General features: G+C 36.4%; 1 protein-coding gene across 3 annotated transcripts in view; it reads right to left on the bottom strand.

The window, feature by feature from the left end:
* DENND4C (DENN domain containing 4C) overlaps positions 1 to 19,803 on the bottom strand; it is a 128,511-nt gene that overhangs the window by 5,423 nt on the left and 103,285 nt on the right. For all 3 annotated transcript variants that reach the window (XM_067744482.1, XM_067744481.1, XM_067744483.1), the window contains 7 exons: positions 19,111 to 19,220; positions 18,631 to 18,806; positions 11,395 to 11,577; positions 10,369 to 10,564; positions 7,741 to 7,986; positions 6,525 to 6,642; positions 87 to 237 (listed from right to left, as the gene is read on the bottom strand). In XM_067744482.1, the coding sequence (XP_067600583.1) occupies positions 87 to 237; positions 6,525 to 6,642; positions 7,741 to 7,986; positions 10,369 to 10,564; positions 11,395 to 11,577; positions 18,631 to 18,806; positions 19,111 to 19,220 (1,180 nt within the window). The remainder of the gene's footprint in view (positions 1 to 86; positions 238 to 6,524; positions 6,643 to 7,740; positions 7,987 to 10,368; positions 10,565 to 11,394; positions 11,578 to 18,630; positions 18,807 to 19,110; positions 19,221 to 19,803) is intronic.

Genomic DNA, 19,803 nt, shown 5'->3' with positions numbered 1-19,803 from the left:
ACAACTAGAGATAGTTTTAAAAATCATTTTTAAAATACCATGAAATTATTTCGAATGGTATCAAGTACCAAATACTGGATTATTACCTTTGTCTTTTCATGTCTCCCTTCATTTGTTGTGAAAGCAGGTTGATGGGTTTAAGAACATCATTATGTTGAATACTCTGCCTGATGGTTTCTACTAAAGCGCTTGTTGCTTGTTGTTCCTCTGACAGGAGAGACAATTTCTTTTCAGAATCTAATAATAAGAACACAGTAAAAGAATACATTTAGTCACTCTAATTATTAAAGAAGTTTTTTTTCAGATTTGTATCATTTTTTATTCAACACCACCTCCCCATCACAAGTAAAATTATGTAGTAATGTGACCAGCTAAAAAATATTTTTCTTGCTTTCTTCAGATAGGAGAGGCCTGTCCCTTTGCCCTTTTCCTGAACTTAGGGCTTCCTGATTGAGGCTGCAATGTGATATCTTGTATGCCAGCAGCCATCCTGTGACCATGAATCTTTCCTGATGGAAAAGCAGACAAAGCGTAAGGAGCCTGGGTCCCCGATGACAGAGGAGTTACCTAACAGTCCTGGAGTATCTAATTCATAAATTCTTCATGTGAGAGAATAATCTTTACCTGTTTAAGATTCTGTTGTTTTCTATTAAATACAGTAGCGTATAATCCTAATTGATACAAGGGTAATTCTAGAATTATTAAGAACAAATATTTATACAGATTTCATATATTACAAAAGTGCTTCAGTGGTATACTTGAATCACAGTACCATTAAAAATCAACAATGTGAGCTTGGCCCAGAAAAAGGGAAAACTTTAATACTGTAGGTAAACCCAGCAGCCATACAATTTTATTACACCCACATTAGTTGAGATGGAACTATGTATCCAAAAGTTCCCCAGTCAGCCTCATTTTAAGTGTCTGTCATAAAGCCAGTTACTGTAATTTTCATACAATCCAGCCCCTTAATAAAGGCAACTAGGAATATTTCATTTGTGTTCAGACCATAGAAATAGCAAAGTTCTCTGTTACAATACAAGAGGAAATACTGGCTGCTATGGGTTTTGATCCTAGTTTTTCTACATGCTAAACAGATTTGATTTGATTTTCATGTTATGTTGTGATTTTAGAGCATAACCCAAATATAATATGCAACTTCACTATTGCTCCTTAATTCACAGAGTTGGGCAACCATCACCAATTTTAGAACATTTTTATCTCCTCCAAAAGAAATCTACCTATTAGCAGTCACTCCATCTTCCCAACCCCTCAGCCCTAGGCGACCACTAATCTTATTTTGTCTTTACAGATTTGCCTATTCTGATTGTTTGATATAAATGGAATCATACTTTCTGTTCTCTTTTGTGGCTGCTGCTTCTATAATATTTTAAAATTCATTTTGTAGTATGTATCAGTATTCACTACTTTTTATTGCCAAATAATATTCCATTGTACGGATATACCATACTTTATCCATTCATCAGTTAAAATGAACATTTAGGTTGTTTTCATTATTTGGATATTAAGAAAAATGCTGCTAAAAACAGTGTACAAGTTTTTATGTGGATGTATGTCTTCATTTCTCTTGGGTGTATACCTAAGAATACAACTGCTGTGTCATATGGTAACTGTTTACCATTTTGAGGAATGGTGAAACTATTTACACCAAAGCAGCTGCACTAGTTTTCTTCCAATTAGCAGTGAACCAGGAAGAGATCCAACTTTATTTTTTCTGCATGTTGTTCCAGTTGTCCAGCACTACTTGTTGAAAAGACTATTCTTTACCCACTGAATGGTCCTTGGCACTCTTGTTGAAAGGCATTTAACTGTACATGTGAGGGTTTATTTCTGGAAACTCAACTTTATTCCATTGACCTATATGTCTATCCTATGCCAGTTTTCTACTTTCTTGATTACTGTAGCTTTGTAGTAAGTTTTCAAATTCAGAAGTATGAGTCCTACAACTTTGTTCTTCTTTTTCAAGACTGTTTTGGCTATTCTAGGTGCCTTGAAAATCCATATGAATTTTAGGATAAGCTTGTCAATTTCTATAAAAAAGCTACCTGGAATTTTGATATAGATTGTACTGAATCTATAGATCAATTTGGGAGTACTGCCATCTTAACAATATTAACTTTTCTGGACCATGAACATCGGATTTCTTTCCATTTACTTAGGTGGTCTTTACTTTCTTTCAACAATAATTTTAGTTTTCAGAGTATAATAAGTTTTGTACTTATTTTATCAAATTTATTCCTAAGAATTTTATTCTTTTTTAAAAAAATATTTATTTATTTATTTGGTTGCACCAGGTCTTAGTTGGTGCAGGCGTGCTCCTGAGTTGCAGCACGTGGGCTCCTTAGTTGCGGCATGTGAACTCTTAGTTGCGGCATGCATGTGGGATCTAGTTCCCTGACCAGGGATCAAACCCAGGCCCCCTGCACTGGGAGCATGGAGTCTTATCCACTGTGCCACCAGGGAAGTCCCAAGAATTTTATTCTTTTTAATGCTATTATAAATGGAATTATTTTAATTTTTGGATTATTCATTGAAAGTATATAGAAATACAGTTGATTTCTATGTTTTGATCTTATATCCTGCAACTCTGCTAAGCTTATTTAATAAGTTCCGTATGTTTTGTGTGTGTGTGTGTGTGTGTGTGTGTGTGTGTGTATTCCTTAGGATTTTCTAATTTAGGATTTTCTATATGTAAGATGACATAATCTGCAAGTAGAGATAGTTTTACTTTTTCCTTTCTATCTTGGATGCCTTTTATTTTCCTGTCTAATTGTTCTAGCAAGAACCTCCAGTACAATGTTGAAAAGAAATAATGAAAACAGACATCTTTGTCTTGTTCCTGTACTTGGGGGAAAGTATTCAGTCTTTTACCATTAAATGATATCAACTGTGGGTTTTCAGAGGCTCATAATTAGGTTGAGGAGGTTCCTTTCTATTCCTAGCTTGGCTTTTTTTTTTTTGGTTGCTTTGGGTCTTAGTTGCAGCACTCAGGATCTTCCCTGCGGCATGCGGGATCTTTCGTTGTGGGGCGCGGGCTCCACTGCTGCAGTGCATGGACTCTCTAGTGGCACGTGGGCTACAGAGCGCACCAGCTCAGTAGTTGTGGCGTGCAGACCTAGTTGCTCTGCAGCATGTGGGATCTTAGTTCCCCAACCAAGGATCGAACCCGTGTCCCCTGCATTGGAAGGTGGATTCTTAACCACTGGACCACCAGGGAAGTCCCTTGTTGAATGTTTTTAACAAAGGGCAATAGATTTTGTCCAGTGCTTTAGCTGTGCCTATTCAGACGATCATATGGATTTTGTCCTTTATTTTATTGATATGATATATATTAATTGATTTTCAAACCAACACAGCATGCCTGGCGTAAACAGCACTCGGTCATGGTATACAATCGCTTTTCTAAATTGCTGGATTTGGTTGGATAGTATTTTGTTGAGGATCATTACGTCTATATTCATAAGTGATAAGATTTTTAGTTTTGTTTTCTTATGATGTCTTTGGTTTTTGTATCAGGGTAATGCTGGCCTTCTCACCCAAATCTCTACTCTTTCCAAGAGTGCTTTCAGGCTTGAACTTCTCCACAGTCTGTCCCAAATAAAGTCATTTCCTTTGGGGAGAATTTCAGAGCTCTCTCTTCTTATGGCCTGTCTCTCAGCCACTGCTCTGGAGCTGGAGCCGGGAACAGTGGCCCTTCTCTTGGAATGATTCCCCTGCTTTGTGAATGGGGTACTGGAGGGATGCAGTTGCCTCTCATGTTTTAGCTTGCCTCTCCTGGCATAAAACCTCTCCCTTATGAGCAAGACGCTGTGAGAACAATCAGAGACCCAGTATTCGAGGGTTGCTGAAGCTGGCAGTGCATGGGGGCTGAGTGGAGGAAGTGAGCCTCCCTGTCTCCTGGAACTGAATAGAGCTGGGAGGATGAGAACTGCTGGCAACCTGTCTTTCCCAGGGAGATGCTGTAGCCCTTGACTGGGGGCTGGTGGGGAGCAGCAAGTTGTAGCTCAAATGCCACAGAAACTCACCGTTTTTACTGAAATTTAATATATTTTCTTCTTTAAAAAATTTATTTATTTATTTTTGGCTGAGTTGGGTCTTCGTTGCTGCACGTGGGCTTTCTCTAGTTGCAGCGAGCGGGGGCTACTCTTTGTTGTGGTGCACGGGCTTCTCATTGCGGTGGCTTCTCTTGTTGTACAGCATGGGCTCTAGGCGTGCGGGCTTCAGTATTTGTGGCACGCGGGCTCTAGAGTGCAGGCTCCGTAGTTGTGGCGAACGGGCTTAGTTGCTCTGCGGCATGTGGGATCTTCCCGGACCAGGGCTCAAATCCATGTCCCCTGCATTGGCAGGTGGATTCTCAACCACTGTGCCACCAGGGAAGACCAATATATTTTCTTGAATAAATATTTCTTCATTTGCTCGACAGCTGTAGACACTTTTTTTAAATAACTTTCACCAATTATGGTTGTTTCGCTGGGAAATGGGACTTCATAGCTCCCCATACTGCTTTTCCAAAAGTCACCACTCAATTCTATTATATCTTTTAATGTTATTTATATACCAATTCTTTGTTTAAAGTAGCCAATCAAGTAAAGAAACAAGGCTATTCTTGAGAGTTCTAAATTTTCTTCTCACCACAAATTATAGGACATTTAAAAACACTTATCTATTTCAAGGTATGCAAGAAAACAACTAAAGAAATGGCAGTTATAATTCTATTATTTTTCAGCATAAATTTCAAAGTTACTCTGCTTCTGCTTAAAAAGCATTCAAATATCAGAACTGGGAAAACAACAACAGAAAGACAAAAATAGCTTATAATATATTTAGCCATAATTTTGTGATTGGCATATTTCAAGGGAAAATGTCAGATTCTTTTATTCTAGCTTAAGTAAAAAAACTGCTAAGTAGTGAAAGATTGTAGTAAAAATACAAAATAAAGAGTGGGGGCTTCCCTGGTGGCGCAGTGGTTACGAATCCGCCTGCCAATGCAGGGGACACGGGTTTGAGCCCTGGTCCAGGAAGATCCTATATGCTGCGGAGCAACTAAGCCCATGAGCCACAACTACTGAGCCTGCATGCTGCAACTACTGAAGCCCACACGTGTAGAGCCCGTGCTCCGCAACAAGAGAAGCCACTGCAATGAGAAGCCCGTGCACCACAATGAAGAGTAGCCAACGCAGCCAAAAAAAAAAAAAAAAAAAACCAGAGTGAACTTTTCCTTTCTTGTTCTGAGCAGGTACTGTTAACAGCTTGGGACATATACGGTTTTAGACCTTTTTCTATTCATACATTAAAAACACAAATATTTTTGGTTTCGTTTTTCTACAAAAAAGAGAAAAGATCACATACTGTTCTGCAACTTGCCTTTTTTTTTCACTTAATATGTAACGAAAATCCATCCTTTCGGGAACCTATATACAAATGACTCATTCTTTTTCTTGGTTGCCAACATCTCATAGTGTGGATTTATCACAATTCTCTTGTTAGGTATTTGCGTAAGTTTTTCATTATTATAAATAATCTTACAGTATGCATCACTGTACCAACAGCTTTGTACACTGTATACCTATAGAACAGAGCATTTTAATGTTTCTTCCTTGAACTGCCTATTGATACCATTTACTCACTTACCTACTGGGTTGTCTGTGGTTTCTTACAGACTCAGAAGGCTTCTGAATACTGGATGACCTTTTAAACCCCTTGTAAAAATATGTTCTAAATACAAAAACTAAAAGTAAGGCCAGGGGATTCCCTGGTGGCACAGTGGTTGGGAGTCTGCCTGCCAACACAGGGGACACGGGGTCGAGCCCTGGTTTGGATCCCACAGGCCGCGGAGTGACTGGGCCCATGCACCACAACTACTGAGCCTGCGCTCTGGAGCCCGTGAGCCACAGCTGCTAAGGCCCGTGTGCCTGGAGCCTGTGCTCCGCAACGGGGGAGGCCGTCACAGTGAGAGGCCCGTGTGCCACGGTGAGGAGTGGCCCCTGCTTGCCGTAACTAGGGAGAAGCCCGTGTGCAGCGGTGAAAACTCAATGTAGCCAAAAATAAATAAATAAATAAAATTTATAAAAAATAAAAATAAAGCCAGAATCTTTGAGAACAGTACCCATATAATTAAAATTATGATCTATACCAACACATCCACTATAGAGAATTTACTCTCCAAGTACCTAACCAAATTAGTATTTGACAGATAAACTACAAGAATCACAAAAACACCCCTGATAAATGGGTCAGTACAACAGCAAAAAAATTTGAACTAAAATGGAAAAAATCTTGAGGAGATACTAAAAATGAATGAAAGATTTAAAAATAAAGCAAAATTATTTCTATCATCTCCTTAATTCTATTTTTTCCCCCCAGTAGTCCATTTCTCTTTATTGCTACAGTATTCTACTGTGTGGATGGACTGTACCAAAATTTGCTTATGCATTCACCTGTGGATGGATATTTGGGTTGTTTCCAGTTTGAGTGTTTTATGTCTTTAATTCTATTTTACTTACTAAAATTCCTCCATGAGACATACAGAGGTTCTCCTGGTTCCTGATGAAGGTTGATATTATCCCATAACAGCTGAATATACACGAGTTTGCTATCCTGGGACAGAGATGACAGGGGAAGCTAAAAAAGATCAGTAGAAAGTATTAGTACCCCAAGCATAATAATAATTACCAGTGGACCTAGCAAAGCTTGATTATATAAAACAGATGAGTTCTTTCAAAATTCTGGACCTAAAATTCTGAGAAAATTTAAAAATTTTTATTTATATCTGATTACAAATGTTATTATTTTCTGAGGTGCATGTTTCTCATTCTGACTTTCAGGGACTGAATGACAACTTGGTAACTGGCACAGCAGCCACAAGAAAGATTAACCTCCATCAAAACAAATTTTAAGGTAAGAAAGTGCAATGGTTTCTACTATCTTGTTGTACTGACTACTACTTAAAATAAATGAGTCAAAATAGAATTTATACTACTCTAAAAGTTTGTTGTGCCCCTGATGTATGTTTGGGGTTGGGGGTATCTCTCAATATTCAGTATCATAAAATGAAGGAGTTCTAGGAGCTCACTGTCTCCCGGGGAGTCAGGGATGCCACCTCAAGCAAAGCAGGAGTTTCAGAGTCAGAGAGCCAGACTGTAGTCTTGGCCCCCCTCCACTTACGAGGTATGTGACCTAGCAAAAATAACTTCCGTAATTTTTAGTTGTATCATCTGAAAAATGTGGCTAATATGAGTCCTTTAAAATAAGTTGTGAGAATTTCTGCTGGGAATATTATATTTCAGAATAAAAACTACCTTTTCTAGCTACCCTTGCAACTAGAAATGACCATGTAACTAAGTTTAGGCCAAACAGATACATATGAAAAGATTATGTGCAACTCTAGAAACTGTCCCTAGAGAAAGAAGACATACTCTTCTCCATCCATTTTTCTTGTAACTGCTGGCTGGAATGTGGATGTGACAGCTTGTAAGTAGAGTCAGCTATCCTAGACCAGGTATAAAACTTGGAAATGGAGGTCACACTGCTGAGCAAAAAGATAGAAGGCTCTCAAGTCTCTAACACTATACCATCCCTGGACCACCTATCTAAAATTTTAAGTGAGAGAGAAATAATCTATGACTTAAGCCACTATTATTGTATACTTCCTGCTACCTGAAGTTAAGCCTCATCCTAACCAACACCAATGTAGTATAAGTATTGAAGTTGGTTCCCTACCTGTACACCTCCGTTACAATGTTCAGATGTGAGGATAAGTCCTGGTAAGTTACTAGGAAGGTCCAAACGTCTGAAATACCAAACGAGGTTCCAGAAAATGATTGGATGTTGATTGATGAAAGAGGACGTGTGAATCACCTGATCGCCTTCATTTTCTAGCAAAGATTCAAGTTCTTTACGAAGCACTAGAGGACTCAAGTAGGGCACAGAAACAGGGGGAGGATTGGGTCTTTTTCCTAAAGGATCCTTAAAAACATAGAAATACAAAAAGAAGTGAATATGATCTATTTTATTATGTTTCAGAGTATGTCTCAATGAGATTATACTTCTCTATCCTTTCAAAGTCAATTATTTCAGGGCCATTACTACATGTAGTAGAACACCCTAAAGAAAACATAAAAGAAGAACACCCTAAAGAAAACATAAAGATTAAGAAGTACTTAATCATAAATACCATTAAGTTAAATGATTACAAATGAAAATTATTAATCAATATAATAGACCCTATTTTAAACATGAGATTTTCTCTATCACATTAACAGCAATGGCCTATGTAGGTTTGACTTTTTCCTTTTCAATTTTTTATAAGAAATACTTGCATTTCTGATGTTTTATAATGATGATACCAAAAAATATGTGACTATCTTCCGCTTAAAACTCTAAACAGATGATGCAATTTTTTGTGTTAATACTTTTTTAAAATAATTAATTAATTAATTAATTAATTTTGGCTGTGTTGGGTCTTCGTTGCTGCACATGAGCTTTCTCTAGTTGCGGCACGTGGGGGCTACTCTTCATTGTGGTGTGTGGGCTTCTCATTGCGGTGGCTTCTCTTGTTGTGGAGCACGGGCTCTAGGCACGCAGGCTTCAGTAGTTGTGGCACGCGGGCTCTAAAGCGCAGGCTCAGTAGTTGCGGTGCATGGGCTTAGTTGCTCCGTGACATGTGGGATCTTCTGGGACCAGGGATTGAACCCGTGTCCCCTGCATTGGCAGGCAGATTCTTAATCACTGCGCCACCAGGGAAGTCCCTGTATTAATCTTGACTCTTTTTAAAACTATATCTAAGTTGTTTTTGCATTTGATTGCAACAAAAACTAAAGAGCAACTTTATAAATCAAATGAAATAATGAATTAAAAAAACCCCAACCTAGACTTTGTAAGTTGTGCATATTATAGTCAGAATAAAATGTTTATGACCAGTATTAATAAGTACCCATAGTGCCCAGATTGAGGTCTCCAAATACTGTTTTCCTGTAAAAAGAACAAGGTTTCTTAAAGAAATGGTTGATTCTAGGTCTGGAGAAGGAAATATATAACATGAGCATGGAACATCTTGCAATATAAGAAAGCAAGGAAGCTATAAAAAAAATTATAGAAAGGCTACCAGAGTTGTGTCAAAAGGATTAAGGCACCAACTTGTAGAGGCTTCTAGCTGACCAAAGAAGGAATAATATAAGCGTCAATAAGGATAACAACAGCAATGGATATAAACATAAATGTTTAAACCAATGAGTTCATAATAATACCCTATCGCCCCAGATAATGGATCACCTTGGAGAATGCTAGGAACCCAACTTCTTACTTTGAAAATTGATAAATAAAAGGAAAACAAAATCAAATATTTATTTTGCCTTTCCATCATAAATTGCATCTTTGGAAAACCAGACAAAAGCCATGGGGTTAGTTTCTCTTTACAGATATATTTCATATAATAAAGAAGATGACAGAATTAGACTATCATCATTTTATAGCTCCAAATGGACAACTTGATCTAGGCATTGAGGCGTTAATAGCTGCTAACATCACAAAGATAGTTCCTGTCTCCTACTGGAGGGACATACCACTACTGATGAAGCGCTCTTATAAAAACAAACAAATGAAAAAAAGAACAAGAAAACCCTGAATCTGATCAAGCTTCTAGCTGTAATTACCAATTTACAGGGTTGTAATCAACAAATAAATTGCAAGGGAATAAATTACAAGGGAAAAAAAGAGTCTACAGATTTTAAAAGACTAATAAAACCAGATTAACCAATTATGAAGCATGGACCTTATTTGATCCTGATTCCTCAAACTACAAAACACACAACTTGACATTTTTGAGACCATTAGAAATTTGAACAAACCTGCTGTATAGCACAGGGAACTCTACTTCACTTTGCTGTACAGTAGAAACTACACAACATTGTAAAGCAACTATACTTCAATTAAAAAAAAAGAAATTTGAACAAAGATTGAATAACTTGATATTATTTTTTGGGTCTGATAAGGACATTGTATTTCTAAGAGTCCTTATCTTTTAGAGATAAATACTGAAATATTTACAAATGGAATATATGATGTTTGAAATCTGCTTCAAATGGATCTACGGAAGAACTGAATGAGTATATACATGAAAGAAAAATGGTCATAAGCTGAAAATTACTGAAGCTGGATGATGTGTCAAAGGGACTCATTACACTCTTGTTTATTTGTGTACATATTTGAAATTCTAAAGTTCTTAGTCTGCTTATGAAAAATTCTTATCACTTTTCATGTGATTAAAATAAACCTACTACAGAAGAATTACATGCTGTTTTAATAAATACTTACACAAACACACAGTATAACTATAATGCTGTTACATACCACAATTTCCTGCAGACTGTTTGGAAGACTAACTGTTGAAATGCCATGAAACGGTCTCTGGGAAAAGTCCATATTTTGCAAGGGACCTCCAACACTGTGACTTCTAGTCAAAGATACATTTCGTTTTGATAAACTATTAGGCACAGATGAAATTTTCATAGTTTGGACATCTCCACTGGCTTTCATTATTTCATCACTTAAAAAAATGAAGAAGAAATGCTGTGGTTAGATTGCGTGAAACAATCTAAATCTGTAGAGCTTGACTATTTTCTACAATGAATTTTGAATGTGCTGAATATATCTGAGAAGACTCAGTACTGCCTTATAAGAATTAAATTTTCTTCAGGTATTTTTGTAAAACTGGTCAGAAAAACAGGATGGAGTGGATGATCTGATGAAGGGTAGGAAGAGGATATATATGGTACATAACAGGTATTATGGTATTATTTTAAAAAGATTAAGTGCCCATTCAGTTGCCTTGTTCAAAAATTATTTCATCTTTATTAAACAAAATCACTTATACATCACCTTACATGTATAATGCATGTAAGTAAGTAATGTAGATTCATTGCCAAGTATTCAATCTCTACCAGGCCATGATCCACCTAAGGACAGAGGTCAGATTTTATTTACTTTTTAATTTTTAGTGTTTAGCATAATGCTTAGCATAAAATAGGCTCTCAAAAAATGTTTGACTCAATATTTAAGAGTAAAAGGTATACTTCACTGTAAAGAGAGTATGTGTCTGGAAACTGACAATGACTACACTGAAGGGGAAAATACTTTTTACTGTTGAAAAGTTCATTTTTGTAAAAGACCACTGTAAAACATTAAACACAGTATTAAAAATGATTTATCATCAGATCCATTCATTAGATATTTAAACAATATATGGTAGTAAACATTTAAGGTTAAATTCTTAAAATGCCAGAGCTTATGCCTATGTAAGCCAGGGTTGTATTTAAAGATGGAATTTTTACTAGGGTACCCAATTTTTAATGAAGATTTCTCTGAACCCCATGGTACCTTGATTCAACTGCAGAGCTTGTTTCTTCAGTTATGGTCTGGTTATGTTTTGGGAAATCCATAAAGTTGATCAGGTCAGGTTCTGCTGAACTGGATATGGGTTTGTGTTCCAAAGGTTCACTTGCCAGTGTAATGCTTCCACTTTGTAAACTGTCACCAGAGGTACTTGGTTTCAGGAAAAAGCTAAATATGGATCAGTCCAAAAAAAACAAAAAAGTCTTTAAAGATCCCAGAATCCTCTAAATTTCATCATAATTTAGAATCACTTTATGGTAAAATAGTTATTAATGAGTTATACAAATCCATAGAAATACTGCCTATTTCAAACACACACACACACACACACACACACACACACACACACACACACACACACAACTCACACTCCTGCTCTCATTCTCTCTTCCTCTCTTGTCCCAAACTTTTCAAATGAAAAGGTCTAGAGCAGGTCATTATAGTTCAATATTAGATGCCTTCAGTTTTTGAGAGACTCTAAAGAAAGCTATGAAGGAAGATGGAAAGCAAAATATTTCCTTAATTTTCTTAGTTAAAAAAAAGGAACAGCATTTTAACATGTATTAACCTATGATTGTTTATATACCCTTTCCCCCTTATGAATCTCCATTTTTGTCTCTAGTCATTTCCTCTCCACTCTATTCATTCAGAATTTTATTTTCATCTTTCTCTCTCTTTCTCCTTCTGGGTGGGGATGGGGTGAGGGTTTCACCTTACAAGGGACATTAAGAGAGCTTTCTAAAGTGATAGTAACGTTCTGTATCTTGGTAAGGGTTTGTTTTGCACAAATCAAATTTACCTTAAATGAAAAAAACTGAATAAATACTGAACTCTAGTTAATTATATGAACGCTCAAGTCTTTGTGGGAAAAGTGATTTAACGTCTTCATCTTCTTTTTTTTTGGCCGCACCGCAGGGCATATGGGATTTTAGTTTCCCGACCAGGGATCGAACCCATACCCCCTGCAGTGGAAGCGCAGAGCTCTAATCACTGGACAGCCAGGGAATTCCCCATCTACATCTTATTTTAAATGAATAAAAATGTAAGATGGATTGGTGGATGGATGGAGGGATACATAAAGCAAGTAAAGTAAAACATTAATTGTAGAATGCAGGGCTATATATTTGGGTATTACTGTAAAAAAGATGATCTTTAAACTTGGCTGTCAGTTGGAAATCTTCCATAATGACATCCTAGGGGGGAAAATCAATAATGCTCCTTTATATTCAATTAGAATATAAAATAAGGTACTTACCACAAAAGCCTAAGAAACACAATTAACAAAAAAAGTACAAAACTTATGGAGAGGGCTTCCCTGGTGGCACAGTGGTTAAGAATCTGCCTGCCAATGCAGGGGACATGGATTTGAGCCTTGGTCTGGGAAGATCCCACATGCTGTGGAGCAACTAAGCCCGTGCGCCACAACTACTGAGCCTGCACTCTAGAGCCCATGTGCCACAACTACTGAAGCCCGCGCGCCTAGAGCCCCTGCTCCACAACAAGAGAAGCCACTGCAATAAGAAGCCTGCACACTGCAACGAAGAGTAGCCCCCGCTCGCCACAACCAGAGAAAGCCCACGTGTAGCAACAACGACCCAATGCAGCCAAAAATAAATAAAATGAAGAAATTTTTTTTAAATTTTACAAAAAACACATATGGAGAATAATTTAAAACTCTATTAAAAGAATATCTAAAAAATGGAGATATATACCATGCTCATAGATAGCAGAATAATACTGAAGATGTCCATTTCCCCCAAATAAATCTATAAATCTAATTCAATCCCATGAAAACTTCAGCTGGATTTTTTTTCTTAAGGAACTCAAAGTTACTCTAAAATTTTATATGCAAAAATAAGTAACTATAAGAAAAAAATTTCCATAAGGGGGAACTTACCCTACCACCCAGACATCATAAATAAGGAGTAATAAAAATAATACAGTACTGACAGAAAGAACAGAGAACCAGAATGAGGTATACATAGGAACTTGATATATGATAAAGATGACGCTGTATATCAATGAAGGAAGGATGTAAAACTGGCTCATTATATGGAGAAAAATAAAGCTGGATCTCTACAATAATACACATTAATAATACACATTAATACACAATAATCCACATCTAAAGGTGGACTTTAGATGGACTTAAAACCTAAATATCACAAGTAAAATATAAAGCTAACAGAAGAACGTTCAGGAAAAAAATTTCATGTACTACAGATGGGAAATAACTTTTAAAACAAGACTCCAAATGCACAAATCGTAAGGTGGAAAATTAATGGATAACATCAGAATTAATAATTTCTCTTTGGAGAATTAATATCAAGAATATTCAAGACGGGAATTCCCTGCTGGCCCAGTGGTTAGGACTCTTGCACTCTCACTGCCGAGGGCCCAGTCCCTGTTTGGGGAACTAAGATCCCACAAGCTGTGCTGCGTGGCCAAAAAGAAAATAAAATAAAGAGAAGAATGAACAAAGCCCCAAGTCAGTAGAAGGAAAGAAATAATAAAGATCAGAGTGGGAATAAATGAAATAGAGACTAAAAAGACAAAAGAAAAGACCAGTGAAAGTAAGAGCTGGTTCTTTGAAAAGATAGACAAAATTGACAAATCTTTAGCTAGACTCACTAAAAAAAGAGAGAAGGCTCTGATAAAATCAGCAACAAAAGAAAAAAAAATAACAATGGGTACAACAGGAATACAAAGGATTATAAGAATATGAAAACAGCTATATGCCAACAAATTGGACAGCCTAGAAGAAATGGACAAATTCTTGGAATCATACAACTTTCCAAGACTGAATCATGAAGAGAAAATCCAAATTGATCGATCACTAGTACAGAGACTGAAGCAGTAATTGAAAAGCTTCTAAAAAACAAGACCAGGACCAGACAACTTCACAGGTAAATTCTACCAAATATTTACAGATTTAATACCTGTCCTTTTCAAACTATACCAAAAAATACAAGAGGAGGGAACGCTTCCTAACTCATTTTATGAGACCAACATCACCCAGATACCAAAACCAGATAAAGACCACACAAAGAAAAAACTACAGGCTAATATCTCCGATGTACATAGATGCAAAAATCCTCAACAAAATACTAACAAGCCAAATCCAACAATACATTAAAAGGATCATATACCGTGATCAAGTGGGATTTGCCCCTGGGATGCAAAGATGGTTCAACATCTGCAAATCAAGCAATGTGATACATACGTTAACAAAATGAAGGATAAAAATGATATGATCATCTCAGTAGGTGCAGAAAAAGCAGATGACAAGATTCAACACCCATTTATGATAAAAACTCTCCACAAAGTGGGTACAGAAGGAACATACCTCAACATAATAAAGGTTATATATGACAAGCCCACAGCTAACATCATACTCAAAGGTGAAGCTGAAACCTAGTATATAAGTCCCAGCCACAGATATTAGCCAAGAGAAATAAAAGGCAACCAAATTGGAGAGGAAGAAGTAAAACTCACTGTTTGCTGATGACATGATTTTATATAGAGAAAAGCCTAAAGAATCTACCAAAAAACTATTAGGAGTAATAAATGAATATAGTGAAGTTGCACAGTACAAAACCAACAAAAACCTGTTGCATTTCTATATACTAACAATGAGCTAGGAGAAAGGGGAATTAAGAAAACAATCCCATTTACAATCACCACAAAAAGAATAAAATACATGGAATAAATTTAAGCAAGGAGTTGAAAGACCTCTATACTGAAAACTATAAGACATTGTTGAAAGACACTGTAGACACAAATAAATGGAAAGATATTCTGTGCTCATGGATTGGAGGAATTAACATTGTTAAAATGTTTATATTTTTTAATTACCTAATTTTAAAAATATTACATAAAGCAATCTACAGATTCAGGGCAATCCCTATCAAAATCCCAAGAACATTTTTCACATAAATGGAACAAAAAATTATAATATTTATTTGGAACCACAGAAGACCTTGAAGAGCCAAAGCAATCTTGAGAAAAAAGAACAACGTTTAGAGATATCACACTCTCTGACTTCAAACTATATTACAAAGCCATAGTAATCAAAACAACCTGGTTTGGCAGAAAAACAGATACAAAAATCAATGTAACAGGGACTTCCCTGGTGGCACAGTGGTTAAGAATCTGCCTGCCAATGCAGGGGACAAGGGTTTGAGCTCTGGTCTGGGAAGATCCCACATGCCACGGAGCAACTAAGCCTGTGCACCACAACTACTGAGCCTGTGCTCTAGAGCCCGCAAGCCACAACTGCCATAACTACGGAGCCCCAGTGCTGCAACTACTGAAGCCCGCGCGGTTAGAACCTGTGCTCCACAACAAAAGAAGCCACTGCAATAAGAAGCCCTTGCACTGCATCAAAGAGTAGCCCCCGCTTGCAGCAATTAGAGAAAGCCTGCGTGCAGCAATGAAGACCAAACGCAGCCAAAAAACAAAATCAATGGAACAGAACTGATAGCCCAGAAATGAACCCCGGCATACATGGACAATTAATTTACAACAAAGGAGCAAAGAACATTCAATGGAGAAAGAATAGTGTCTTTAATAAATGGCGTTGGGAAAACTGGACAGCCACATGCAAAAATATGAAACTAGACCACTATCTCACACCACACACAAAAATCAACTCAAAATGGATTAAAGACTTCAAGACCACAAAACTCCTAAAAGAAAATATAAACAGTATAATCTTTAACATGAGTCTTAGCAATGTCTTTTTAAATATGTCTCCTCAGGCAAAGGCAACAAAGCAAAAATAAACAAATGGAACTGCATCAAACTAAAAAGCTTCTGCACAGCAAAGGAAACCATCAGCAAAACAAACCAACAACCTACTGAATGGGAGAAAATATTTGCAAATGATATATCTGATTAGGAGGTAATACTCAAATTATATAAAGAACCCATACAATTCAGTATCAAAAAAACAAACAACCCAATTAAAAAATGGGCAGAGGAGCTGAACAGACATTTTTCCAAAGAAGACATCCAGATGGCCAACAGGCACATGAAAGATGCTGAACAAAAAACCACATTAACATCATCATCAAGAAATGCAAATCAAAACCAAAGTATGATATCACTTCATTTCTGTTAGAATGGGTGTTATCAAAAAGTCAAGAAATAACAAGTGTTGGTGAGGATGTGGAGAAAGGGGACCCTCATACACTGCTGGTGGGAAATGTAAACTGGTGCAGCCGCTATGGAAAACAGTATGGAGATTCCTTGAAAAAATTAGGAATGAAACTACCACATGGTCCAGCCCAGTTCTGGGTATTTATCCTAAGAGTACAAAAACATTAATTCAAAAAGGTACATGCACCCCTATGTTCATTGCAGCATTATTTACAACAGCCAAGACATGGAAACAACCTAGATGCCCGTCAACGATGAATGGGTTAAAAAGCTGTGGTATATATACACAATGGAATACTACTTAGCCATAAAAAAGATGAAAATTTGCCATTTGCAATAACATTGCAACATTGAGGGTATCACGCTAAGTGAAATACTTCAGATGAAGAAAGACAAATACCATGATTTCATTCATAGCTGGAATATAAAAAACAAAAACCCAAAATAAATGAACAAACCCAACCAAAGAAAAACAAACATGAGAACAGAGTAGTGCTTATCAGAAGGTGAAGGAGGGGTAGGGAGGATGGAATGGGTAAAGAGCATCAACTATATGGTGACAGATGGAAACTAAATTATTGGTGTTGAGCACGCTGTAGTGTATATAGAAGTAGAAATAAAATGTACACATGAAACTTATAAAACATTATAAACCAATGTTACCTCATTAAAAAAATAAATCTTTAAAAAATTGACAAAGGACATAAACAAGCAATTCATAGAAAATGCTGGAATAACTAACAAGCATATGAAGAGATATCCAAACTCACTAATATTCAGAGATATTCAAACAAAAATGAGATACTACTTTATATCATTAGAGCACAAAATCAGAAAAGTGATCATACCAAATGCTGGTAAGGATGTACAGAAATGAGAGTTTTGGGGCACTACAAGTAGGAGTGTAGCCATCTGGGAAGCAATCTTCCAGTGTTTATTGAAATCATGTATGGAAAAAACCCAATGATCTCACTCCTAAGACTATTATTCTGAAAGAAATTACTTCATAAGTCCAGAAGGGGACATATATTTTGCAGTGTACTGCAACAGTACAGTGATGTTTACAGTAACAGAGAACTGGAAGCAACTGAAATATCCAAGTAAGTAAAATGAGGTATTAACTTCCTATAGGAGAAAAAGAATAAATTAGATGTACATATAGCAACTCAGATTTTAAACTGAGTAATAAAAAGAAATAGAGATTTTCAGCATCATTCTAATCATGTACGTTAAAAATACATAATCATGCAAAACAACATTATTTATAAGGTTATATATTCAAGGATTTATCACACACAGCGGGATCAATGTTTTTGTTGGGTAAAATAATAAGAGTGGGAATGGTGACGGGAGGAAGATAATAAAAGAGGGCCCTTGCACAAACCAATGATGACAGTGCATCAGGAATTAGAGTATGCTTTCACTCAGCTCCACACTGAAGCTAACAGGAAAAATAGGAGACACCTCTGTGATTGGAAATTTTTAAAAAGTAGATAAAGATAGTTCGTTCCATAAAGCAAATAGAATATTAAGTATAAGTACTTTAAGTCAGCATACAGTTACCAAACTCTCAATTACTTAACGACTGATCATAGATCAGCCTCTCCTTTCCAATGCGTAGAATTCGGTCATTTCACAGTACAGAGCACCAACATAAAGGGGCAACAAAGTTAAGAAAAGAGTTAAAACCTCTTCCACCTTTTTCTGGGGGGTGGGGCGGGGGCGGCTCCAGAACACATAATCAAGGTCATCGAGGCAGAAATATTAAAATAATGACTAACGTTAGAGTTCGGAATTATCTATAATAATTATATAATCTATGTAATAATTATATAATTTATAAAGTTTAGCTCCGAGAATTAACTACTACTGATAATCATATGTTAAATAAAATGGAAAAGCGGTCTCCTACATTATTAGTATTTTCTACTCAAATACTGAAAGTGCAGGAGGGCGAGGAAAGGAACACCTGGAGCATACCATGACTATTTCACTTTTCCCCCAGGAGTCATGCCTCTTGGGGGACGCTTACCTCTTTAAGGGAACTTTTACAATACTAACCTTGCAGAGCCTCTCAAGTCCTTAAATTCTATGTTGAGAAGAGGCAAGAAGTTGCTTTTACAGAAGGGACAGGTTGTATTCAAGTTTGAATCATCTGCCGTCCATCCAGCCATAATTTCTTCATCATAAACTAAAGCTCCACAAGCTCTGCACTGTGAACAACTTGACATCAAAACCTAAGAGAAGAAAAGTACACATACTGAGAACCTCCACAGTGAAAATCAGTCTTAATAGGCCATCCTCTTGAGACAAACATAGAATTGTATTTATTTTGTTGATCACACTTGGAATAACAATTCAATTACTTTATAGGTAAAACTACCAGTTTATTGCCTTGTTTACATAAGATATCAAGCAAATTCAACAAAATGACTTATTTTATTATTCTGTCCAAAAAGGTACAGAATTCTGTTAAATGCCATTCTGAAATAAAAATATGTTTACAGCCACTTTATCATGGACAGAATATAGAACTTTTACCTCCATTGCACAATTCTGATAGATGCTGGACATGCTGGTGTTTTGAGAAGAACCATGATCTGACTTTTCAAAGTCCTGCCCTTTTATGCCTCTTGGAAATGGAATTTCACCTAGAGAGAAGTAAACATCATAAATGTCCTTATTCTTTGGAAATGCATACTTAGGGGGAAATATCATGAAGTCTGCAATTTATCTTCAAACGGTTTAGTATCAAAATGTACTTACGTACATACACAGAGGAAAGGTTAACAACAGTTAACTAAATCTAGGTAGAGAACATATGATTGTTCACTATATGATTCTTTCAACTTTCAACTTTTTAGGATATTTGAAATTTATTTGAAATTTTTCATAATAGAAAGTTGGAGAAAATGAATAAAATTACAATTTTAAAAAATAACACAGAACTAGGAAATTTCAGTGATATAACACAGAAATCCTCCAACTCTAGTAAATATCTGATTCACCCGGAGAGCTGGTCAAAAATATACATTCTTAAGGTCCCATCCCACAGATTAAGTCTCAGAAGTTTTAACCTAGGGCTTGGATACTTGTATATACTTTTAAACAAATTCCCCAAGTGATTCTGAGACACCCTAAAGTTTGAGAACTAATGATAGAATCCATAAATGTACATAACTAAAAATAAACTCAGTGGGTGCCTACAGTACTTGTAGATCATATAAAATAACA

Source organism: Pseudorca crassidens, chromosome 7 (genome assembly GCF_039906515.1).
Source record: "Pseudorca crassidens isolate mPseCra1 chromosome 7, mPseCra1.hap1, whole genome shotgun sequence".
NCBI lineage: Eukaryota > Metazoa > Chordata > Mammalia > Artiodactyla > Delphinidae > Pseudorca > Pseudorca crassidens.
The sequence above is the reverse complement of the archived record's forward strand: the minus strand, read 5'-3'. Positions and strand labels throughout refer to the sequence as shown.